Source organism: Drosophila virilis, chromosome 3 (assembly GCF_030788295.1).
Source record: "Drosophila virilis strain 15010-1051.87 chromosome 3, Dvir_AGI_RSII-ME, whole genome shotgun sequence".
In the NCBI taxonomy this organism is placed as follows: Eukaryota; Metazoa; Arthropoda; class Insecta; order Diptera; family Drosophilidae; genus Drosophila; species Drosophila virilis.
The window spans coordinates 3,219,901-3,246,213 of NC_091545.1; the positions used below are offsets into that span (position 1 = coordinate 3,219,901).

Here is a 26,313-nt window from a genome sequence, read left to right on the forward strand (position 1 = left end):
AATTAGCAAGCGATTGCCAAGAAGCGCCACGTTCGATCCGAACACGAACATCAGCCCTCGAACCGGAATCTTAATTAAACATGCGTTTCGGTTTCATATTTTGTTGTTATTGTTGCTGTGTTTGATTGCATCAAAAACATTTAGCGCGACAACACCTTCCGCATCTGTGTTGCCGCTGCTCAAGCTACATTATGGCTATATCTAAAGCTGAAAAGCTACAAATTTAGCTTCAAATATGCGCAAATATATAATTCTTTTTGCCTCTTCAAATCATGTTTCTTAATAGACAGCAAAAGCAGTTGTGTTTGCGACAATATAGCTTTTCTTAGCATGTTTCTAGCTAACCTTTAAAGTACATATGTTTGACATATTTTTAGTTCACTTTAAGATAAGTATTTTTAGCCACGTGTAATAGCTTTTTTGTGCCAGCTTGGCAGCTCTAGCATATTTTGAGCTACATTTTAGATAGTCATGTTTTAGATAATTTTAGCAACTTGTAGCAATTTTCATTATTATTATTAATAGCCAACTTTTAGCTTATTTTGGCCAATTGTAACAAATTTCTTGTATAAATATTGGTATTTTCAGCTCTTTTAGCATATGCTAACTAGCTTTGAAAATTTCAAGCCACGTACTATCATTTGTCAATATAGATATCTATCTAATTATCTTCTAGCCACTTTTGTGTCAATATAGCTTTTTCTGGCTGTCAAACTGCGACAACACTGTTTCGCATCGGTCTAGGCGCTATCTTCAGACCTGTTGCAACTGGTTGGAGCCAACTGATCTGTTTGTTTGAGGTTCGCTGGCAGCTCTAATCGCCTCAATGGCATGGTCATTGGCATCTCTATGACTTGATGGGGCACTTCTTGAGCGTTGCCAACTGTTTATCTATTTGTCTTTTGCTCGGTTTGTTTAGTTTGTTTGTTTGCTCGAGCTGAAGAATATTTCGCACTCAATTTAAAAATCTGTCAATATTATACATATATTATTTTTTTTCCTCGTTCACATTCTACAAACACAAGTTTGAAGACCGTAACTGAAACTGAAACCGAAACGCTTAAGATAAATTCAATGTCCCGCAAACAAATCAATTTCAATGTCAAATGTAATTTTTTTCTAGCCTTTTTTTTTATTAAATTTTTGTTTGTCTGCAAGGCCCCATAATTACAAGTTCAAGATGATGCAGCACTTCTTGCACTGCGGGTCAGAACTGGCACGACCCTCTGCCGCGTCTGCCGTGTCTGCTGCTGCATCATGACGTGGCAATTAAAAACTTATCACACACATGCGGCACGTTGACGCTGGCTAAGCGGCTTAGCGCCAACACCTCATACAAAGAAAAATGAAAAACCAAAATCAAAGCTTAAGAAAATTATAGAAATAGTATAGAGCGGAGCACAATCCAGACAATGCACAGAGTTTCAATCGAATGCAATAAACCAAGCTAAGCTGTCACAAAATCCGTTTTGCTCATAAAAATATTATTCCTGAATACACCACCTACACACACATGCACACACACACACGAACACATTTTACATATATATATCTATAAAGCGCCTTTATCTTTGTCTGATTTCCGCAATTTTCAGCGTGTGGCAGACAAACAAACGAGCGAGAATAAAAAATAAAACTCCAAAAAGTAAGGCCAGAAAAAGTTGCACAAAAACCCAAATGAAATCAAAAGCATATATACCATTTTTTTCAGCGTGCCAATAGCTACCCGAACACCCTACCCCTGCCTCGCCCACCGAACACCCGGCCACCAATGCTCACATTTCCTGCAGAGCTCACAGCGTACTGAAATTCAATGTAATTTCTTCCTTTTCTACATTTATTTTATTTTTTTTTTGTGCTTCGCCGGATTAGCAAAAATTGAAAACGTTGGCAACACCGAAACCGGAGCAGAATGCCGAACGTTTTATAGAAAATATACAAAAATGTTTAGTTGGGAATTTTAAACGAAATAAGCGGCGATGCAGATTGATAAAGGATAGACCAAGGCGGGTTGCGTGGAGAGTGTTTCGAGGTTGAAACTTTCGATTCCAAATCGAAACGAATTTTAAAATAAATTTCGTGATGGTTGAACGAAAAAATGTTTGCTCAATTGCAACTGTGACCACGCAAACAACAGCAAAAATAAAAAAGCCAAATATATGCAATTGAGAGAGCGAGCGAGAAGGAGAAAGAACAAGGGAGAGGGAGAGAGAAGGTGGGGGGAGGGGGATGCACATTTATATGGAAAACGCACGCCGTTCGCATTGCATACACTTTGTAGGCAAACAAGGACATGCGAGTCACTAGACAAATTTGCATACGAAAAAATATATATATATATTTACATATATTTTCAACTGTTGCCAGACGAATAAAAACTGGCATATTATAGTTGAAAAAAAAAAAACGTAAACCAATCAAGGTATAAAATTGTTGACTTATAATACTCCTGAAATTCATTAACCGGAGCAGTTACAAGTTGTGTTTAAAAATAACAAATTAATCTACAACTGTTGTTTTGAGACTTTTAATATTAATCCAGTACATTTCCTTTGATTGATAAAACATTTAAGGCATTCATAACTATTGTGCCGTGTTAATAAATCGTTCAATGACTTATATTTTTTAATTCCAAATATAAAATTAACATTTGTCACAGTGGCAGAGGTATGAATATTTGGAACAGGAATGAATAGAAATAGCCAAATATTTAATTAGATATTTATTGTTATAACAATAATAAATTAGCGGGTATCCCCCGGACTTGAAAAAAGGATTTATAATGCCCAATTCCATAATAAATTGCCTACGTTGAGTTCAAAGCTGAATTTGACAGAATCTGAAGCGATTCATTTGATTTACTTTGATTTGCACCTACAATTCATTTCGTTCTGAAAAAGCATTTCTATTGAGATACTTGGTTCATGCACTATATACTTTTGAGGTAATAATTTCAGTGATTCTTGCAACAAATCAAAAACTCTGTTAACTTTCAGTGCAAACTCAAAATGATTTGTGTGGATGTCAAAGAGTTTTATTTACATGCAGGCCGCGTTCAATTGCGGCACCTGCAGCACGCGCTCGGTGTGGCAGGTGTGGAAATGTTAGTCAATGGCAAATGTAATCACTTCATAAAATATGCAACAGTTGTGGGGCACAAACAGCCAACAAACAGGCAGCAAATTATACGCAGTTCACGTGACTGTCACTTTAGCACATTACGCTCCAATTACGCGTGGGGCAAGAGGGTGAAGGGCGGAGGGCAGACGCAGCAGGACTGTTGTGACAGGGCTTAAATCTGTGGCATGTGCACATATGTGTGTGTGTGTGTGTGTGTGTGTATCGCTTTCTGCATAATAAAATCAGCTGCTACTTGTCGCCCGCCTCGACTGTGGCTTTGCTACCCCCCTTCCGCAATCCTTTGCAGATCCTTAAGCTGCCACAAAGGGACAGAAAATGCAATGCATATTAAGCAGCGACAAGCACTTGTGTTCAGTTATGCAACAGGCAACGTGCAATATGTGGCAGCAACAGCTGCAGCCCACACACACACACACACACACATGTGCGTGTGCCGCATTCTGAGCTTAGGCAAAGCAATTTGCGCAACTGGCAAAAGCCAAGTCAAAGCACGCTACCAAAATTTAATTACAACTTGAAGGCTTTCGCTTTGCGTAAACCCAACTCCCAAAAAAAACGGAGAGCAAACATTGCAAATGGTTGCAACCGATGCTAAAATACTCTGTTCGAAGTAGAAGAAAGCACGAAAGGTTTCTCCTTAATAATTGGGATATCATGGCCGATCCATGACGAATCGAACCATGTCCCCAAATGAATTACCTAAGAAACTTCTTTTTGATTAACTAATTTGATTCAAAGTTTGGCTTAAAACCAAAACTATTCGTTAAGGGTATGTTCGAGCACGAACCTGTTCGATTCCAGTTTGCAACCCAGAATTGTAGATGAATATACGAAACAAATGGACTTCTATTAACTTTGCAAGCAGAGCATGAAAAGGGACTGAAGCTATCCGCGCTGGAGATTATTTATTATATTTCAGTTGCTGCTGATTTGCCGCGTTTCCCTTTCTGGGAAGCCTTCGTCCATTGTCAAAGTCAATTTAATTGTCTCAATTACGCGCTAAACGCTGTCGACAACTTTCAACGCGTTGACCGTAAGACCGAACAGTAGGTAAGCCCAAATCAAGCCAAGGTCAGTGGGCGTGGAAGACAAATGAGCGAAGCAGTGGAGCGACTGGGCGACATTCCTGGCGCGGGGTGACTTAATAATCAAGTGACTTGCTTAAAAGTTAACACAATTTTGTGGCAACTTCAAAAGTCTCCCACAAACTCTTTGGGACGCGCTACTGTTGCCCGTAGCACTCCAACTCGGCGCCAACTCGAGCTCACCTCGGGCATTGTTGTTGGCGCCCAGGCACAATTTTCACGCACAGTTGAATGCACTTTTGGGCGCTCGTCAAGACAAAAAACATCTTGAGAGAATTAGGAAAATTTTTGGCGTAAAGCGGCGTGAAAATGCGCAGGTGTTACGGCTCGCAGACTTTGTGGCACCCTGTGCATACAGGGTGGCATGGCCCACAATATTTACGACAACGTCGCAACTTTAGTTGAGCTTCGAAATTGGGCGCATTAGCTGCGCTGTGATATGCGGCGTATACGTAATTTACTTACGGAATAATTAAAAAGCGACACACATACACACGCACACAATACATCTACGCTGTCATTTTAATAACTTTACAGTTATTTAAGCATTATTTTCAGCGACAAATAATCAAAAAAGAACTTTGACCAACTTTGACACAACGAAGATTAAATACCCTTGTTGCGGCTTCTTATCGATCGAATGCTTCTATAGATGCCATTTCATATAGTTCACCGATTTGATAGGGCTTCATAGATAAATATAAATATAAGCTAAAGGTCTCAAGACGTCTCCTTGCACACATTGCCCGATAAAATAGTATCACCCTCTACAAGGGCATAAAATATCCGTTCTAGCCCAAAACTGAGCGACACATGTTAATTTTTCATAATCAGCAGCTGGGCTTAAAGGGTGGTGTGGCAAGGGGTAGGGGTAGGTGGTTTGACGGTGGCCGTCAGCAAAATTTTGTGTTTTGCAAATAGAGGAAATTGTACAAATATTGAACGGATATAGCCTGCGGCTTTGCTACCCTATTGGCACGAGCTGACAGCAGGCGGAAGAGGTTGCGGGGGCGATCGTGCCCAAAAACCGCGGGGATTGATTCAACAGGCAGGCGGGCAAAGGACTCGATGTGTGCGAGTGTGTGTGTGTGTGTGTGTGTGTGTGTGTGTGTATGCGTGAATATGCTATGAGCGTGTGTTTGTATTGTGTGTATGTGATTATGTATGTGTGAGCGCTTGGCCACAAAACTTGCTCATTTTACTCCTTTAAGCTGCTAAACCTATGCTGAGGGTCGAATGTGCGTGCATACATGTGTGTATGTGTGTGTGTATGTGTGTATTTGAGTGTGTACTGTGTGTTAATGCTAACGGTTGACGTTTATAATTTTACACCAAAACTAATTATATTAACATGAGAGGCAGCCGCGTTCAACAGAATCAGTTTATGTAATGCATATGTAAGTACGCTCAGCGTGTATGTGTGTATTGTGTTTTGTGCATGTGTGTGTGTGTGCGCGTTCTGTGTGCGTGTGTGATTGCGCTTTTGCTGCTATATAATAACAACAATGGCACTTGGATTGTAATTTCCAATTAAGCTCAATTTAATGCGCAGCGAGGCGAACAACAAGCACAAAGAACTGGAACTGAAATTGGACTCAAACATGAGTCCTGGCGGGATTGTGAACAGGAACAGGACATAACAGAACACAAGGGCAACGGCAACGGCAACGGCAACTAGAAGACAATTGCCAGCCAATGGCCATTTATCTATAGTATACAAGTATTTATTGTATTGTTTTGTTTGAGTGTGGCAAAAGTTAATTAAACAGCTAGAAACGAGCACAAAAATAGCTGAAGGTTGAAAAATGGGACATCAGGAAGCTGTGGCAGGACTGAAGCGCCCTGAGTGCAGTCAGCAGGCACATTGTTACTGATATGCCCTACAATTGAATTTAATAGGTTTAAATAATACAATTTGAATTGTTGTCAGTAAAAGGATGCATCCTGAGTCACCCTGTAGTCGTAATTTGTATAGTTTTTAAGCTGAAGCGCCCTGTATGCTGTAAGCATGCACCCTGTTGCAGATATACCGTACAATTGATCTTAATAAGTGCAACCCTGTGGTCGTTGTTTGTATAGTTTTTCATTTGAAGCACCCTGTGTACAGTCAACACACACTGTGTGTATACGGAGTTCTATCTTTTAATAAAAGCTTTACGATTAAGCAGAATAGTCAAAAGGTGTGCCATTGAACTATGCTAGTCAGGCTGAAGCACCCTGTGCAGCTGCTGTGCTCGTCCTTTTTGCATGTCCTTTAACCAGGCTGTAGCCAGGCATTTATCAAAACAGAGAAACACAACAAGCAGTAAGTACAGCAGTAAGTAAAACACCCTGTGACCAACCAGCCGGCACCCAGTACTCTGGCTGAGAGCACCCTAATCAGAAAAGAAATAAAAATAACTTTAAAACGTAATCCGATTGTAATTGAAGCCACACTGCAAAACGAGCATGCCCTGTTTATAAGTGAACACCCTGTAGGCAGCTATTTATAAGCATACGTCAGTTTGCAAACTAATTAAATCGACAACTGCTGCTTGAATACAATTTTAATTGAAAGCCATTTGGCTACTAACAACTGTAACAACAAACACACACCAATAGACAAACAAATAAACAGGAGTCGCGCGTCCTTCGATTCTCAAGAGTGTTCGCCGAATATCCTGTGTGTTTGTACTCGGTGTCCTTCTCAAATTGAATTCGAGTCAACGCTACACGAAACTCATTTAAGCGACACCGCTTTTGTTGTTGCCTTCACATTGCTGTAGCTGTAGTGGAACAATTATTTCATATTAAGTATTAAAAAGTTGCCACACGACAGCACAAAAAAGTATCGTAGTTACAGGTGCCGGACTACGAAATACCCTACACCTCCCAGCAAGTGTAATAAAGCATAGAAATAAAATATAAATATAATAAATATATTATAATAAAATATAAACATACATAAGCGACAATTTTAAGAAGAACTTCCCAAAACGTAAAAATATAGTACCGAATCATGGCCAAATCGACCCAGCTCCTTCTGTGAACTTATGAAAATTTATACACTTAAAAAACACATTACGCATTTGAAAAAAAACTTTTCAGCTACAGGGTATAAAAACGAAAACAAATGGCGAATAATTAAAAGTAATTGAAGATGAAATAAAACTGAAATTCGAGACGAATTTGATGCTTGCCTCGCCGCTCAGCCCAGGCTCAGGCTGCAACGAATCCGATTTTCAAAATGGAAACCTAATTAAGAAGCATAAATCGTTAGAGTTCCCCTGAGATATCTGCCGCACTCCGCATTATATCTAATTGAAATGGAGTCATTAGCCTGTCTGTGTTCTGTCCAATGAACCCGCAAACGTAAGAAAATAAAACTTTGTGCTGCAGCTGCAACTTGACAAGAAATTTAAATGTAAATTAAATAGCCACAGCAGTGTTTATAGTCTCGCTCGGCGCCAGGCAAATTGGCTACGCAGCGCAAACAGGACAACACAGGACACGCAGGCAAACAAATAAACAGACAAGCAAACAAAACAAAACCGACTGACGAAACGGCCAAGCAAACAAAAATCAAATTGTTATTGTTGCTCCCGCAGCTGCTGTTGTTGCTGTTGTTTCATGTTGACCCTGGTTGTGCTGCGACTTCCTTTGATTAGCGTTCGGGTTTTATTCTTTGTTTGTTTCCATTTTCATTTGCTGCGGCAGCTTCTTACAAGCTGCAACATGGGCGAAAAACGCGCTGCAAGGTGTCTGGGGAAATTAACAGCGCCTCAGGTGCGACACCACCTCCCACCCACCCCTCTGGCATATGCTACATATTACCTGATTTTTAATGAAATATGACTTTGTTTTGGACCGCAGTCATCGGCCCACCCCGCTCCCCCCCCTTATAAACCCCAGTCAGCCATCAAAGTCAACCGCAATGTGAATATTGCGCATACGCAACGTTGAGCAGCTCGAAGCCAGGCTACGAATTTGGCAGACTTCGAGTTAATTATTACAACCGACTGCGCAGCTAATTGGACTAATATTTAAGGTAAAGGCAAAAAGGGATAACCATCCTTAAGGCCAAATCTTTTGTACACGCAGCTCATGATGTTTACTCTCTCACATGCCCCCTTTCGAGGCATTGACTATAAATAGATTTTTATAAGTACCTTATGTTAATATTGTTCATACAAATTACAGGTAATTATACACAGGAAATTCAATACCATGCCGCGTGTCCTGCTGCTATAATTGCTAAGCTTCGATTCTTGTTTTTTTTTTGCTTTCGACTAACACGCATTTTCTGGCTGCGTGAATTCAAATTGAATTTTAAATATGCATAGACAACAGCACTTGAGCCCCTGGGGATGAGCGTTCAGATGGGAGCCTACATTTGGCAGGTGTTGCAAGGTGGGCCTGTCCCTCCCTTTGGAAGCTTAAGCACTGTTATCGATTTTCTGGCACTTGGACTCGATGCGACTCTTTAAAGTTTATAAATATTTCTGGTCATATTTTTGGCAGCTCGCTTTTCATTCGAATGTTGCTTTTAACAGATTTATGTGTGTTTATGTTTCATCAACGGGAGGGAGGGGGCGAATTTGGGCAGAGAGTTGCATTATAGACGTTGCGACTGACATGAAATTGCTGGAAATGACAGTTTTCGCTCAACTCTCAGTTGCAATAACATTTATTGTTTAAATATAAATACAACAGTCAGTAAATGTGCACTTACCCGGAGAATTCATATGTGAATATATAAGCTTGTCACTCAAAGTACATAAATAGAAAACGGATTAGAGTAAAATCTGGAAAGAGTTATGAGTTTAAGCAGAGATATATTTAGTTAGATGTCAGCCACAGCTTGTTAAACAAAGCACGAAAACCTGAAAGGCTTACTTGAATTTATGAGAATTGCATAGAAGAGTAAAAGTACGTTTTTATTGCATTTGCATCTCAGCAGGCAGTAAAATATATTATAATACACTCTACGAGGGTATATAAGGAATGTGAACGAGTTTTTAAGTTATTTTTCTAACACCTCGTACTGCCTTACAGATATAAATCAAAAGCTACGACAATTTTTATAAATCTCTTTAGTGATTCCTTGACTTTTATTTGAAAAATTACAAAAAAAAAAAGAAAACGAAAGAGCAAGTGTCAGAGAGAGGGAACCGGAACAGTTTCCGCATCAACGACATTTTTACTTTGCCAATCATATTTTTTGCCCCATATATATAATTTTTATTTTTACTGACAGCCATTCAAAGCGCCGCAAGGCGGGAAATGTTCATGGATTTATGTCTTATGATGTCAATCTAATATTATCATTGCCCATTCCAGCAGCTCATCAATTTTTCAATAGCTCTGTCAGTCGGAAAGTGACTTTTGCCACATTAGCTGTCCGTCTTGTTTATGAGGCGTGTTAACAAGCCGTAGCTTAATTATGCCACCCATGTGATTTGAAGCTCGGTTCAGTGCATTTAAATGTAGCTGTCAACTCTGACAGTCACTCTGTGGCCTGACTAAATTTATAGTCCAATTAATAGGCAGCAGCCGGAGCACGGCTGTAGTCAACTCTGCATATGCGCAATAAATTGATTGATGGCAAATGCGTGTCCTTGTCGCAGCAATTTGTTTAGCCCAAAAAGGATTCTCATGTTGTGTAAACGCTTAACAGCAGCTGTAAAGAAGCAATTTAAATTTCGTAAATAGATTTGTCGAATCGATATCGAGACGCAGCCCCTTTTTTTGCTGACCTGCTGCTCCTTTTTTGCTGCCTATTTAAAATATATAAATATTTTAACCTAATAAATGCGGCATCAAGCCGACTGGCGCCGGCGGCTGCTATCTACAACTCGGACAAGTGCTGAACACACACACAAGCATCGACATTTGCATAAACCGTGCCAGGACCTGGCCTCAGTCACGGCCCAGGGTTTGTTTTGTTAGCCAGCTGCCCTTTTCCTACTGGCGCGCAAACATTTTCAACTTGTGCTCCGCCCGCGGCCAGGCACCAGCTCAGTTTGTTAAAGAGTTTTCCAACAGCAGCGGCAGCGACAGCAGCTCAGGTTAACTTTACAGTCGGCTAATGGTCGATGAGCCGCTGGGAGCTCCTTTAAGCTGTTGCCTTTTATCGCAACAACTACACAAAAGCAGTCAGTTGTATGCCACAAACTGTGGCACATGTAAATTGAACCTCAACAGAGAGAGAGAGGGCGAGTGAGAGGGGGAAATTGCCAAGAAAAATAGACATAAAAATCGCTTTTAAATAAAATCACAAGTCAAGAGCCGCACAAAAATCAATGAGGCACATACAATTTATAGCACAACAGATTCGCTTATTCTTGTTGTTGTCGCTATACCCTGTAGGAAAGAAAAGTGGGCAGCAAAGAGTATTGAAAAGTTGAGCTGTTACAGACAGAAGAAGAGGAAATAGAAACTGACAAAGATCACAGCTAACTTCAGAAGACGTCGAAGTAGAAGAAAAATTTCATGGTCAAAAATTAGAAAATAGAAATAGATGTAAAAGGAGAGGAGACCAAAATAAGAGTGAAAAATTGAAGGTGTAGAAGGATTATGATTAGAAGAAGAACAGGAACAAGAAGTTCATGTAAAGTAAAATAGCAGAAAAAGAGAAATCAATACAAAAAAGAAAGAATAAAGAAAAGACGAGCCGAAGTAGAGAAAGAAGACGCAGAGGAGTTGAAAGGAAATATAAGAAAAGGTAAAGAAGTATAGAAGTAAAGAGTAGAAAAACGAAAGATGAAGTAGAAGAAGCGTAGAAGTAAAAGAAGAAGTTGGATAAGTATAAAAACAAGTCAAATAATGCTGTAGCAGAGAGATTAGAAGGAAATGCGGAAAAATTAGAAAATGACAATATAAAGTGAATAGCTCCAGAAGAAAGACGCAGAGAAAGAAGCAGTAGAAAGGAAATAAAGTCGCATAGAAATAAAAAGGGAAAAAACAATAAGAGGAGTCGAAGAAGAAACTTAATTTAAAGTAGAAGAATACCACAGCTAGAGTCTTAGGGTATCTTTCCAAATCGATTAATAAGTGCTTAAATAAATATATATCCTGCAATAGTCAACTCAAAAAGTGAATGAAAGGGACATATAAGTATTTAATACAATTCAAAGGCATTTGTCTTGTCGTTCATTCCTAGTGTTAAGCTTTGCCGCTTGTTTTTTGTGTGTATCTAGGCATATAAATTATGCCCGCCCCCACCAGGCTCTCCTCTCACACACAATCAAGCACACGCAAACCTGGGCACATAAAATTTTGCAGATGTGTGCCTTTTAGGCAAAACCGGCAAATGAAATGAGCAAAAATGTGCTCTACAACATTGGCAGCAACAAGTCGCAAAAAAAATGAAAATGCTGTAGCCGACTTTTAGGCGAATGAAAAGTTATTGCCGCCCCTTAAACGGGAATGATTTACTCGCCAACTACGTGGAAGCAGGCAAAGCTGTTTGGGAGTCTTTTAAGAAGTTTATAGATCTGTATATTTTTATTAAGCTGGCCGGGATTTTGTTCAGCTTTTCACTTTCCCAGTGCGTTGACAGCTCATTTGCATGCATTCGCATTAAAAAATTAAAAAAAAAAAAAAGACAAATTGCAGTTGCCACGCCCACAGCCCACAGTCCATATGCCACACAATTGTTCAATCAGTTCATTAACAATTCAATAAAAGCCGCAACAAGCTGTGAAATATCCATAGTTCGCTACATTTTTTTTTTTTAATTTTTTGCATGCAAATTGTAATTTATAAAAATAAATATGTATGAGTGTGCGTGTGTGCGTGTGTGCGTGTGTGCGTATCTGTGTTTGGGTTTAATTATATTTATGATTATTTAATGAGTTTTGGCTGGAATTTAAATTCAGATTTCGCCAACAGCCAGTCGGCAACAGCCTTTTTTTGGGCAAGCGCCTGTCATGATATATTTTAATCAATAAATAATTTCCGCAACAAGTCTCTGATTGCATTTTGATAGCTGCCCGGGCAAACGGGACACGACAGCAAACAAATTTGCAATGCATATTTAAAATATTATAATTTGTTTACATTACAAATGAGCCAGCTGCTGGCAGGGCGAGAGGAAGTAGGAGAGGAGGTGGGAGGGGGCGGCCTACTTCAGTTTCATAAAGCTCTTGAGGCAATAGCCCCAAATGCGAGGCCTATAAATAAGCGTAGTACTTCCGCAGTACTTCAACTGACAGTAAATTAACACCTCAAAAAAGCTGAACTACTTAAGGCTGACTTGCACAAAACAAGCCCGACTGTTAAATGCTCTGTTAATTTGCATTTATAGCCACATTTCTTTTCTATTTCTGCAAAGTCTTAACTTCAACTTGAGTGGCATGCTTAAGAGTTGTAGCGTCCGCGAGGTACTCTATTTGCACTAAGCAATTCATATTACACAGGGCAATAAAAAATATAAGAAATATATCTCAAAGTAGCAGCGACTGGGAGCTGCTCTGTTTCATAGAACTACCTGAAACTATTAGCCAAAATAAGAAGTAGGCACAAATAAAGCAACGACTGCGGTATACTCTACCTCAACCAAATACTAAGAGTCCATTGCCAAAAGTCTACATTAGATACCCAAATAAAAAAGATCTTATAGTCAGAGACTTAAATAGGTGTGGCACGCAGCTAATATACCCTAGACACGCTTGATTTCAGCGTATCAGCGACTAGAAAGGTCAAGCGCAACGACATGTGCCACTTGACATTGCAGGCATTAAAAAATAAAACTAAAGTAAAGGCCGAAGCACAAATGGAAGATTTAAAGCGACCTGGAGACTTTGGAGTTGAAGATGAAGCTCAAGCTGAAGACCTGACCACGCAGCGCAGAGACTCAAGTGGCACTCGAAAGCACCCAAAGCAACAATAACAAAGAGTGTCAAAAGACGCTTTTTTCAAAATAACAAAAAAAAATATATTTGAAGATTTTTAATTAAGTTGAAGCGAAGCGAACTCAGCTGAACCGAAGCTGGAGGCTGCAACTGGAGCTGACCGAAGCTGAGGCAAAGGCTAACGCTGAAGTGCGTCAAAGTTTTTGCTATAAATTCGGCGGTTCGCTAGAGCAAAGCCTTCAAACAGCCCGAGCAACTTTTAATTGCCAGACGCCGTTAACCCAAATCCGTGAAGGAAAACGAAAAAAAAAAAATGGTTAGAAAAACGAATTGACGACAGGCATATAGGATTACTTGTAACCCTTTTAACATTTTCATTTGTTTCCGCTCTTCTTGGTTTACCTTTCGCAGAAACTCTTCTCGCTCAGCAGTGTGCTTACCCTGTCCGCCGTGGCCAGCGCCGCCTTGGCCGCACCTCAGGGCACCTCCGAGCTGGTGGATGCCGCTGCCGTGGATTATGTGCCGCCGGCAATGGAATATCTGCCTGTGCCGGCTGATGCCGCCGACGAGCAGGGCTACGAGTATCGCACCGTGCGCCGCCTGAAACTGCGTCATCGCAATCGTCGCGATGTGTCCCATTTGCCACTGGCTCCACAGTATTTGCCGCCGCCAAGCAACAGGTATCTGCCGCCAACAGAGGCTGCGCCAACTCCAGCTGCAGTCTTGGCCGATGACACCGAGGAGATTGTCTCCGCTGCGGAGCCAAAGGTGGCACGCGATTATCTGCCGCCTGCTGAGGAGCCGGTGGCCAGCACCGAGGCGCCCGTGCCGGAAACCGAAGCTCCACCAGCCGAGGAGCTGCCCGATGTGCGTGTGGCGGATGTGCCCACAGCTGAGCTGCGCGACGATGGCTATCACTACAAGCAGCCTGTGGAGATGCCCGCCGAGCTGAAGGAATCAGCCCAGGCGTATTTGCCCCCGCTGGGCGACGATGTCGTCGCCGATGGACCTGCCAATGGCGAGAGCTCTATCCTCACCAAGGATGGCTATCAATATCGCGCCATTCGCCGTTACAGATTTTAGATATTCTTCTTGAACGCAAATTTTTCATTTGATTTTCATTTTGTTTTCGAGTTCTTGTTAATGTTTTTCTTTGAATAAAGCGAATCTTTTATTGCACTAATTAACTTGTGTTAAAAGCTATGAGAGAAGCTGAAGATACCAGATAAACTATATCTGGCATCTTTTGACTTTCCCGTCTGTCTCTACAGAGCCTATGCTCTAAGGAGTACATTTTTCGGAACCGGCTGGATCGGATCCCTATATCATACAGTTTTTGCATGCATAACTCTTTTTTATCAAGATCTGTAGACCAAGCCTACCATTTAGGTATTTTTCTATATATGAGCGAAATCTTTCAAGATTACACTACAATATTATATAGCTCTATAGAAAGATTCGATCTAACAAAACTGTAAAAAGGTATCAAATCTTTGGTGTGCTAAATATATACATACTTTCTTGTTTCAAATTTTGAGGCATAAAATATAAACGTAAGATGGAGTTTAAAAAAGCTTAAAATTAACTCTAATGTAGCCTTCAACAACCCTTTTCTGTATTACTCTGTCAAAAATGACTGGATATCATAAACTAAAATCGCTGCAGTGAAAACCTAAAATCAAGCGCTATCAAGAGACTCCCACACAAAATTATTTATGCGTATATGTTGCTGCCATTATCAAACATAATTTATTTATGATACACGCAGCGCAGCGAGTGGTTTTGGCTTTTATGTTAACCCCTTTCTATACCAAGCATACACAACTAAAGCATTTCTATGGCGTGCACACGTTGCGTATACGCAACGTGCCCTCTGCGCCGTCTTGTTTAATGCGCAGAGTGCCCCGCCCACTTGTTGATTAGTTGGAGTTTTGCGTCATGCCCACGAGGCAAAGAGCTGGGGAAATTAGTGTCGATAAAAAGGTTCTTTAATACAGCACCAATTAGCGCAAATTATGTACGATTTTCTATGCGAAAATCTGCAGCACAATTCGATATGAAAATCATGGCGAGCATTTGCTGTTCTTTGATATATTTATGTATTTATTTGTCTGTGTGTGTGTGTGTGTGTGTGTGTGTGTGTGTGTGTGTGTGTGTGTGTGTGTGTGTGTGTGTATGTATTGGGGCATGTATTTGCCTGTCGACTTACTGGCTATTCGTGGCAATGCGTTGCCAAGGCGACCTTTAAGGCTTAATTAATGCACTTGCGCGATAATTCGACTCAACAGCAGCAACAGCAGCAACAGCAACAACAACAACAACAACAACAACATGAAACATTAAGTGCACACTCAAGATAAATTACTTTGGCTTATTGCTGCTGCCTCTGCTTCTGCTGCCGCCTCTGCTTCTGCTGCTGCAGCTGCGGCCAGGATAAATCGGCAAGCAATTGCAGATAATGGCAAGCTTAACAGTTTTTTTTTTCGCATTTTTTCGCAGTTTTTCCACGCAGTGAAGCAATTTTCAATTATTAAATCAATTGCATGAAATTAAATTAAATTTGCTCCAAAGTGCGAATCAAAGCGAGCAACTCAATTAAAGGCGCAGATGGGCAGACAAATTTTTTCAATCCAAAATGCGTATCGCACAATTTGTGTGTAATAAAAGCCGTGTTATTTGTGTCCAACTAAGCGATAAACGACAAAAGCGAATCAGACATAAAGAGTAAATTATTTTGGGGCTAACTGCGAGTAACTGGGTTTGCGGTCGGCGAGTGTCTCTGACAGCCCGCTTATTGCATATTAAATTGCGTATATCGCAAAATGTCAGACAACAACAGCTGAAATCAAAGCAACAGTCAAACATTTCAGCACTAGCCGGAAGGACATTTGCTAAAGGGACCACAATATGCTTATCTGTGTGTGTTAGTGACTGTCATATAAAAATAGAATTTAATAACATATTTGCACAACGAAATGTCAACATATGATATTTTGCAATTTCCACAAATTAATTACAACAAACCCAAAACAAATATTTGAGCAAAGACTTGCTCAGTTCATAAACTGGTACATGAACTCTGGTTCTGGTTCGAGGCCAGCTTTAAATAAAATAACTTTGTTTATGCCTCAAATTGACAAATTTTCACTTAACGAAATTCATTTATCGTTAACACTTTGTCAAAGAGTGGAAAAAAACGTACAATATTACAGCCAAATATTCAAGTTTCGTTTCGGTGTTAAATTCGCGTGTTTTTTTTTTTAAATCGACAACTGATAAAATTCAAGGATTTATAATAAAGAAAATTGTAACTGTAATACAAAAGGCATGCGATTGAGTATTCATTTACCAAAGTTTTTGGGAAAATTCAACGTTTGGCTTTCTTTGACAGCTCTGTCTGAAATGTTATTAAACTTTTGCATATTTATGAATTTAATTTCTGCATAACAGCCGCTGCCTGTCACAAATACGAGCAGCGCGCACACACACACACACACACACGCACACACACATGCTTATGCAGTCTTTAAAATGAGCAAAAATTACTGCATGCGCTTGTTTGTGTGTGTGTGTGTGTGTGTGTGTTTGTGGTTGTATGAGTGTGTGGGTGTACATGTGCTCGTTATTCCTCGCATGCTTACAGCTCGTATTTGTATACCCTAACAAAGGGAAATTATGAACTTTTTGTAATCAACTTTTGCTTGAGAAAAGAAGACAAAGCGAAGTTCTTAAATCATGCCCATTAATCCGTCTGGGTTCTATTTCAACTCGACTCTCTAAGAAGCTATCTTAGTCAAACTGGCTTCAGAAGATTTTCATGTGCTGTGTGAGGTACATATGTCGGAAAAAGCCGTATAACTCTCGTCACTTATCAATAACTTTTATCACATGTTTAACTGTTAGATTAAAAATGAAACTAGACAGCAGACAAGATAGACAGCTTTGGAGAAAGTGTGCCTGTAATTTTAAGGCACTTTCAAGTTATTATTTTGTTCTGATAACGGAATTCTCACTGGCAACGTTGTTTTCGATATATCTTGCTGCTTGTTTATCGATTGTTATCGAGCAAGCATTCCAACAATTTAATCGAATCAAAAAAAAATAACAAAGAAATAGTCGTAAGGAAAGTCGCTGACTATATCTTTCTCATTCTGTATCATCCTCTTTCTCTCTCTCTCTCTCTCTTGCTTCTCCACTCTTTCTTTCTCTCTCTCTCTGTCTCTCTCGACTCTGTCTTTCTCTCTCTTTCTTTCTCATTCGCGCTCCCTCCTACTAAAACTAAAACCAAATTGTCTTATACTTGAATCGATATGCTTTCGAAAGGGTATCTCAGCATTCGTCCAGGCCAAGCCAAATGAACTTTTTTCATTTGTGTGTTTCTCTTTATGTGCTGCCACTTGAGGTGGCTTTAGAGCTCTATAAGCCATATAGTATATGGCTCGTACAAGCTTTGTGCTTCAAAATGCGTTTACGAGACACTTGAGCGTCGCCTTTGATGGCTGCTGTCCTTTAATCAGTGGCATGCATCCGAGTTCTTTGCAACTCTCAATGCATGGCCGCATGTGCTGGATTTGGCAGGAATTCTCTTCTGACTGCCTGCTAATTGTGCGCTAAAAATAACAGCCAAATATACAAAAAAAAAAAAGCAAACAAAAAAAGACATAAAAGTTTATCCCTCCCACGGCAAGTTTACTTTCCATTTTGGTGCACAAAATATCAACATTAAGCAGCTTTAAATGTTCAATTATGACAGAGTGCAAGGATCATGTGGGGCTAGACATAAAATGCTGCAAATGCCATTGATTTAAATAGAATCCAATACAAAAAAAATTGGTTGACAAACAAATTTCGACCAAAAAATAAGTTCCCAGATTTAAATGCAAAATGAATCTAGAGGCCAAGCCATAAAGAAAAAACGAAACCTCGTGAAAATCGGATGATTTTTGACCGAGTTATGTGGCTGGGACATTTTGACCCATGTCTGCATAAGATTTCAGAGGGTAATAATTTACATGAATTTCGACCAAAAAATATGTTCTCAGATTTAAATGCAGAATTAATCTAGAGGCCAAACCATGAAGAAAAAACTAAACCTCGTGAAAATCGGTTGATTTTTGACCGAGTTATGGGGCTGGGACATTTTGACCCATGTCCATATGGATTTCAGAGGGTAATAATTTACATGAATTTCGACCAAAAAATATGTTCTCAGATTTAAATGCAAAATTAATCTAGAGGCCAAACCATGAAGAAACAACTAAACCTTGTGAAAATCGGTTGATTTTTGACCGAGTTATGGGGCTGGGACATTTCCACCCATGTCTATATGGATTTCAGAGGGTAATAATTTACATGAATTTCGACCAAAAAATATGTTCTCAGATTTAAATGCAGAATTAATCTAGAGGCCAAACCATGAAGAAAAAACTAAACTTGTGAAAATCGGTTGATTTTTGACCGAGTTATGGGGCTGGGACATTTCCACCCATGTCCATATGGATTTCAGAGGGTAATAATTTACATGAATTTCGACCAAAAACTATGTTCTCAGATTTAAATGCAAAATTAATCTAGAGGCCAAACCATGAAGAAAAAACGAAACCTCGTGAAAATCGGTTAATTTTTGACCGAGTTATGGGGCTGAGACATTTTGACCCATGTCTGCATAAGATTTCAGAGGGTAATAATTTACATGAATTTCGACCAAAAAATATGTTCTCAGATTTAAATGCAGAATTAATCTAGAGGCCAAACCATGAAGAAAAAACTAAACCTCGTGAAAATCGGTTGATTTTTGACCGAGTTTTGGGGCTGGGACATTTCCACCCATGTCTACATGGATTTCAGAGGGTAATAATTTACATGAATTTCGACCAAAAAATATGTTCTCAGATTTAAATGCAAAATTAATCTAGAGGCCAAACCATGAAGAAAAAACTAAACCTCGTGAAAATCGGTTGATTTTTGACCGAGTTATGGGGCTGGGACATTTCCACCCATGTCTATATGGATTTCAGAGGGTAATAATTTACATGAATTTCGACCAAAAAATATGTTCTCAGATTTAAATGCAAAATTAATCTAGAGGCCAAACCATGAAGAAAAAACGAAACCTCGTGAAAATCGGTTAATTTTTGACCGAGTTATGGGGCTGAGACATTTTGACCCATGTCTGTATAAGATTTCAGAGGGTAATCATTTACATGAATTTCGACCAAAAAATATGTTCTCAGATTTAAATGCAGAATTAATCTAGAGGCCAAACCATGAAGAAACAACTAAACCTTGTGAAAATCGGTTGATTTTTGACCGAGTTATGGGGCTGGGACATTTTGACCCATGTCTATATGGATTTCAGAGGGTAATAATTTACATGAATTTCGACCAAAAAATATGTTCTCAGTTTTAAATGCAAAATTAATCTAGAGACCAAACCATGAAGAAAAAACTAAACCTCGTGAAAATCGGTTGATTTTTGACCGAGTTATGGGGCTGAGACATTTTGACCCATGTCTGCATAGGATTTCAGAGGGTAATCATTTACATGAATTTCGACCAAAAAATATGTTCTCAGATTTAAATGCAAAATTAATCTAGAGGCCAAACCATGAAGAAAAAACGAAACCTCGTGAAAATCGGTTAATTTTTGACCGAGTTATGGGGCTGAGACATTTTGACCCATGTCTGCATAAGATTTCAGAGGGTAATAATTTACATGAATTTCGACCAAAAAATATGTTCTCAGATTTAAATGCAGAATTAATCTAGAGGCCAAACCATGAAGAAACAACTAAACCTTGTGAAAATCGGTTGATTTTTGACCGAGTTATGGGGCTGGGACATTTTGACCCATGTCTATATGGATTTCAGAGGGTAATAATTTACATGAATTTCGACCAAAAAATATGTTCTCAGTTTTAAATGCAAAATTAATCTAGAGACCAAACCATGAAGAAAAAACTAAACCTCGTGAAAATCGGTTGATTTTTGACCGAGTTATGGGGCTGAGACATTTTGACCCATGTCTGCATAGGATTTTAGAGGGTAATCATTTACATGAATTTCGACCAAAAAATATGTTCTCAGATTTAAATGCAAAATTAATCTAGAGGCCAAACCATGAAGAAAAAACTAAACCTTGTGAAAATCGGTTGATTTTTGACCGAGCTATGGGGCTGGGACATTTTGACCCATGTCTATATGGATTTCAGAGGGTAATAATTTACATGAATTTCGACCAAAAAATATGTTCTCAGTTTTAAATGCAAAATTAATCTAGAGACCAAACCATGAAGAAAAAACTAAACCTCGTGAAAATCGGTTGATTTTTGACCGAGTTATGGGGCTGGGACATTTCCACCCATGTCTATATGGATTTCAGAGGGTAATAATTTACATGAATTTCGACCAAAAAATATGTTCTCAGATTTAAATGCAGAATTAATCTAGAGGCCTAACCATGAAGAAAAAACTAAACCTCGTGAAAATCGGTTGATTTTTGACCGAGTTATGGGGCTGGGACATTTCCACCCATGTCTATATGGATTTCAGAGGGTAATAATTTACATGAATTTCGACCAAAAAATATGTTCTCAGATTTAAATGCAGAATTAATCTAGAGGCCAAACCATGAAGAAAAAACTAAACCTCGTGAAAATCGGTTGATTTTTGACCGAGTTATGGGGCTGGGACATTTCCACCCATGTCTATATGGATTTCAGAGGGTAATAATTTACGTGAATTTCGACCAAAAAATATGTTCTCAGATTTAAATGCAGAATTAATCTAGAGGCCAAACCATGAAGAAAAAACTAAACCTCGTGAAAATCGGTTGATTTTTGACCGAGTTATGGGGCTGGGACATTTCCACCCATGTCTATATGGATTTCAGAGGGTAATAATTTACGTGAATTTCGACCAAAAAATATGTTCTCAGATTTAAATGCAGAATTAATCTAGAGGCCTAACCATGAAGAAAAAACTAAACCTTGTGAAAATCGGTTGATTTTTGACCGAGCTATGGGGCTGAGACATTTTGACCCACATCTATATGGATATCAGAGGGTAATATTTTACGTGAATTTTGACCAAAAAATGTGTTCCCAGATTGAAATGCAAAATTAATCTAGAGACCAAACCATGAAGAAAAAACTAAACCTCGTGAAAATCGGTTGATTTTTGACCGAGTTATGGGGCTGGGACATTTCCACCCATGTCTATATGGATTTCAGAGGGTAATAATTTACATGAATTTCGACCAAAAAATATGTTCTCAGATTTAAATGCAGAATTAATCTAGAGGCCAAACCATGAAGAAAAAACTAAACCTCGTGAAAATCGGTTGATTTTTGACCGAGTTATGGGGCTGAGACATTTTGACCCATGTCTGCATAGGATTTTAGAGGGTAATCATTTACATGAATTTCGACCAAAAAATATGTTCTCAGATTTAAATGCAAAATTAATCTAGAGGCCAAACCATGAAGAAAAAACTAAACCTTGTGAAAATCGGTTGATTTTTGACCGAGCTATGGGGCTGGGACATTTTGACCCATGTCTATATGGATTTCAGAGGGTAATAATTTACATGAATTTCGACCAAAAAATATGTTCTCAGTTTTAAATGCAAAATTAATCTAGAGGCCTAACCATGAAGAAAAAACTAAACCTCGTGAAAATCGGTTGATTTTTGACCGAGTTATGGGGCTGGGACATTTTGACCCATGTCTATATGGATTTCAGAGGGTAATAATTTACATGAATTTCGACCAAAAAATATGTTCTCAGATTTAAATGCAGAATTAATCTAGAGGCCAAACCATGAAGAAAAAACTAAACCTCGTGAAAATCGGTTGATTTTTGACCGAGTTATGGGGCTGGGACATTTTGACCCACATCTATATGGATATCAGAGGGTAATATTTTACATGAATTTTGACCAAAAAATGTGTTCCCAGATTTAAATGCAAAATTAATCTAGAGGAAAAACCATGAAGAAAAAACTAAACCTCGTGAAAATCGGTTGATTTTTGACCGAGTTAAGGGGCTGGGACATTTCCACCCATGTCTATATGGATTTCAGAGGGTAATAATTTACATGAATTTCGACCAAAAAATATGTTCTCAGATTTAAATGCAAAATTAATCTAGAGACCAAACCATGAAGAAAAACCTAAACCTCGTGAAAATCGGTTGATTTTTGACCGAGTTATGGAGCTGGGACATTTCCACCCATGTCTATATGGATTTCAGAGGGTAATAATTTACGTGAATTTCGACCTAAAAATATGTTCTCAGATTTAAATTAATCTAGAGGCCAAACCATGAAGAAAAAACTAAACCTCGTGAAAATCGGTTGATTTTTGACCGAGTTATGCGGCTGGGACATTTTGACCCATGTCTGCATAGGATTTCAGAGGGTAATAATTTACATGAATTTCGACCAAAAAATATTTTCTCAGATTTAAATGCAAAATTAATCTAGAGACCAAACCATGAAGAAAAAACTAAACCTCGTGAAAATCGGTTGATTTTTGACCGAGTTATGGGGCTGAGACATTTTGACCCATGTCTGCATAGGATTTCAGAGGGTATTAATTTACATGAATTTCGACCAATATATGTGTTCCCAGATTTAAATGCAGAATTAATCTAGAGGCCAAACCATGAAGAAAAAACTAAACCTCGTGAAAATCGGTTGATTTTTGAACGAGTTATGGGGCTGGGTCATTTTGACCCATATCTATATGGATTTAAGAGGGTAATAATTTACATGAATTTCGACCAAAAAATATGTTCTCACATTTAAATGCAAAATTAATCTAGAGGCCAAACCATGAAGAAAAAACTAAACCTCGTGAAAATCGGTTGATTTTTGACCGAGTTATGGGGCTGGGACATTTCCACCCATGTCTATATGGATTTCAGAGGGTAATAATTTACATGAATTTCGACCAAAAAATATGTTCTCAGATTTAAATGCAGAATTAATCTAGAGGCCAAACCATGAAGAAACAACTAAACCTTGTGAAAATCGGTTGATTTTTGACCGAGTTATGGGGCTGGGACATTTTGACCCATGTCTATATGGATTTCAGAGGGTAATAATTTACATGAATTTCGACCAAAAAATATGTTCTCAGATTTAAATGCAGAATTAATCTAGAGGCCAAACCATGAAGAAACAACTAAACCTTGTGAAAATCGGTTGATTTTTGACCGAGTTATGGGGCTGGGACATTTTGACCCATGTCTATATGGATTTTAGAGGGTAATAATTTACATGAATTTCGACCAAAAAATATGTTCTCAGTTTTAAATGCAAAATTAATCTAGAGACCAAACCATGAAGAAAAAACTAAACCTCGTGAAAATCGGTTGATTTTTGACCGAGTTATGGGGCTGAGACATTTTGACCCATGTCTGCATAAGATTTCAGAGGGTAATAATTTACATGAATTTCGACCAAAAAATATGTTCTCAGATTTAAATGCAGAATTAATCTAGAGGCCAAACCATGAAGAAACAACTAAACCTTGTGAAAATCGGTTGATTTTTGACCGAGTTATGGGGCTGGGACATTTTGACCCATGTCTATATGGATTTCAGAGGGTAATAATTTACATGAATTTCGACCAAAAAATATGTTCTCAGTTTTAAATGCAAAATTAATCTAGAGACCAAACCATGAAGAAAAAACTAAACCTCGTGAAAATCGGTTGATTTTTGACCGAGTTATGGGGCTGAGACATTTTGACCCATGTCTGCATAGGATTTTAGAGGGTAATCATTTACATGAATTTCGACCAAAAAATATGTTCTCAGATTTAAATGCAAAATTAATCTAGAGGCCAAACCATGAAGAAAAAACTAAACCTTGTGAAAATCGGTTGATTTTTGACCGAGCTATGGGGCTGGGACATTTTGACCCATGTCTATATGGATTTCAGAGGGTAATAATTTACATGAATTTCGACCAAAAAATATGTTCTCAGTTTTAAATGCAAAATTAATCTAGAGACCAAACCATGAAGAAAAAACTAAACCTCGTGAAAATCGGTTGATTTTTGACCGAGTTATGGGGCTGGGACATTTCCACCCATGTCTATATGGATTTCAGAGGGTAATAATTTACATGAATTTCGACCAAAAAATATGTTCTCAGATTTAAATGCAGAATTAATCTAGAGGCCAAACCATGAAGAAACAACTAAACCTTGTGAAAATCGGTTGATTTTTGACCGAGTTATGGGGCTGGGACATTTTGACCCATGTCTATATGGATTTCAGAGGGTAATAATTTACATGAATTTCGACCAAAAAATATGTTCTCAGATTTAAATGCAGAATTAATCTAGAGGCCAAACCATGAAGAAACAACTAAACCTTGTGAAAATCGGTTGATTTTTGACCGAGTTATGGGGCTGGGACATTTTGACCCATGTCTATATGGATTTTAGAGGGTAATAATTTACATGAATTTCGACCAAAAAATATGTTCTCAGTTTTAAATGCAAAATTAATCTAGAGACCAAACCATGAAGAAAAAACTAAACCTCGTGAAAATCGGTTGATTTTTGACCGAGTTATGGGGCTGAGACATTTTGACCCATGTCTGCATAAGATTTCAGAGGGTAATAATTTACATGAATTTCGACCAAAAAATATGTTCTCAGATTTAAATGCAGAATTAATCTAGAGGCCAAACCATGAAGAAACAACTAAACCTTGTGAAAATCGGTTGATTTTTGACCGAGTTATGGGGCTGGGACATTTTGACCCATGTCTATATGGATTTCAGAGGGTAATAATTTACATGAATTTCGACCAAAAAATATGTTCTCAGTTTTAAATGCAAAATTAATCTAGAGACCAAACCATGAAGAAAAAAACTAAACCTCGTGAAAATCGGTTGATTTTTGACCGAGTTATGGGGCTGAGACATTTTGACCCATGTCTGCATAGGATTTTAGAGGGTAATCATTTACATGAATTTCGACCAAAAAATATGTTCTCAGATTTAAATGCAAAATTAATCTAGAGGCCAAACCATGAAGAAAAAACTAAACCTTGTGAAAATCGGTTGATTTTTGACCGAGCTATGGGGCTGGGACATTTTGACCCATGTCTATATGGATTTCAGAGGGTAATATTTTACATGAATTTTGACCAAAAAATGTGTTCCCAGATTTAAATGCAAAATTAATCTAGAGGAAAAACCATGAAGAAAAAACTAAACCTCGTGAAAATCGGTTGATTTTTGACCGAGTTAAGGGGCTGGGACATTTCCACCCATGTCTATATGGATTTCAGAGGGTAATAATTTACATGAATTTCGACCAAAAAATATGTTCTCAGATTTAAATGCAAAATTAATCTAGAGACCAAACCATGAAGAAAAACCTAAACCTCGTGAAAATCGGTTGATTTTTGACCGAGTTATGGAGCTGGGACATTTCCACCCATGTCTATATGGATTTCAGAGGGTAATAATTTACGTGAATTTCGACCTAAAAATATGTTCTCAGATTTAAATTAATCTAGAGGCCAAACCATGAAGAAAAAACTAAACCTCGTGAAAATCGGTTGATTTTTGACCGAGTTATGCGGCTGGGACATTTTGACCCATGTCTGCATAGGATTTAAGAGGGTAATAATTTACATGAATTTCGACCAAAAAATATGTTCTCACATTTAAATGCAAAATTAATCTAGAGGCCAAACCATGAAGAAAAAACTAAACCTCGTGAAAATCGGTTGATTTTTGACCGAGTTATGGGGCTGGGACATTTTGACCCATGTCTATATGGATTTCAGAGGGTAATAATTTACATGAATTTCGACCAAAAAATATGTTCTCAGATTTAAATGCAGAATTAATCTAGAGGCCAAACCATGAAGAAAAAACTTTTAAGGAATATGTTTCAGGAATTAGGGTAGGCCAGATCAACGGCATGGATTCGAACCAGCGACCATGTTTTCTGTTTGCTCGTTAGAATGATTATCACAACATAAACTTGTTGTATCTGGCGAATGTCAACAAACATGTAAACTTAATTAAAGCGAGAAACGAGCGCAAAAAAAAACAAAAAAACAGCAGCCAAAAGCAATGTTTTTTTTATTCTGTTGGCCAATAACTGGCACACAAATTGGCCCAAACTAACAGCCACTAGGATGTGTTTTTGTTGTTGTTTTTGATGTGCAAGTACATGGCCTAAATCTACCTCAAATTACACAATTTTGTGGCCAGGCTT

The 26,313-nt window shown here is 38.5% G+C and overlaps 1 protein-coding gene across 1 annotated transcript; it reads left to right on the forward strand.

Annotated features, from left to right (window-relative positions):
• Positions 1-12,981: 12,981 nt before the first annotated feature.
• Positions 12,982-14,232, forward strand: LOC6624026 (uncharacterized). The gene is made up of 3 exons (XM_070207841.1): positions 12,982-13,066; positions 13,167-13,249; positions 13,472-14,232. Exons 1-3 carry the CDS (start codon positions 12,982-12,984, stop codon positions 14,141-14,143), a joined length of 840 nt encoding a protein of 279 aa, XP_070063942.1. The 3' UTR covers positions 14,144-14,232.
• Positions 14,233-26,313: the final 12,081 nt, after the last annotated feature.

Coding starts and splice junctions, on each gene's coding strand:
- LOC6624026 (XM_070207841.1), top strand. CDS start 12,982: ATGGAAGATTTAAAGCGACCTGGAGACTTTGGAGTTGAAGATGAAGCT. Junction 13,067..13,166: donor CACGCAGCGCAGAGACTCAA/GTGGCACTCGAA, acceptor TTTTTAATTAAG/TTGAAGCGAAGCGAACTCAG. Junction 13,250..13,471: donor AGGCAAAGGCTAACGCTGAA/GTGCGTCAAAGT, acceptor TACCTTTCGCAG/AAACTCTTCTCGCTCAGCAG.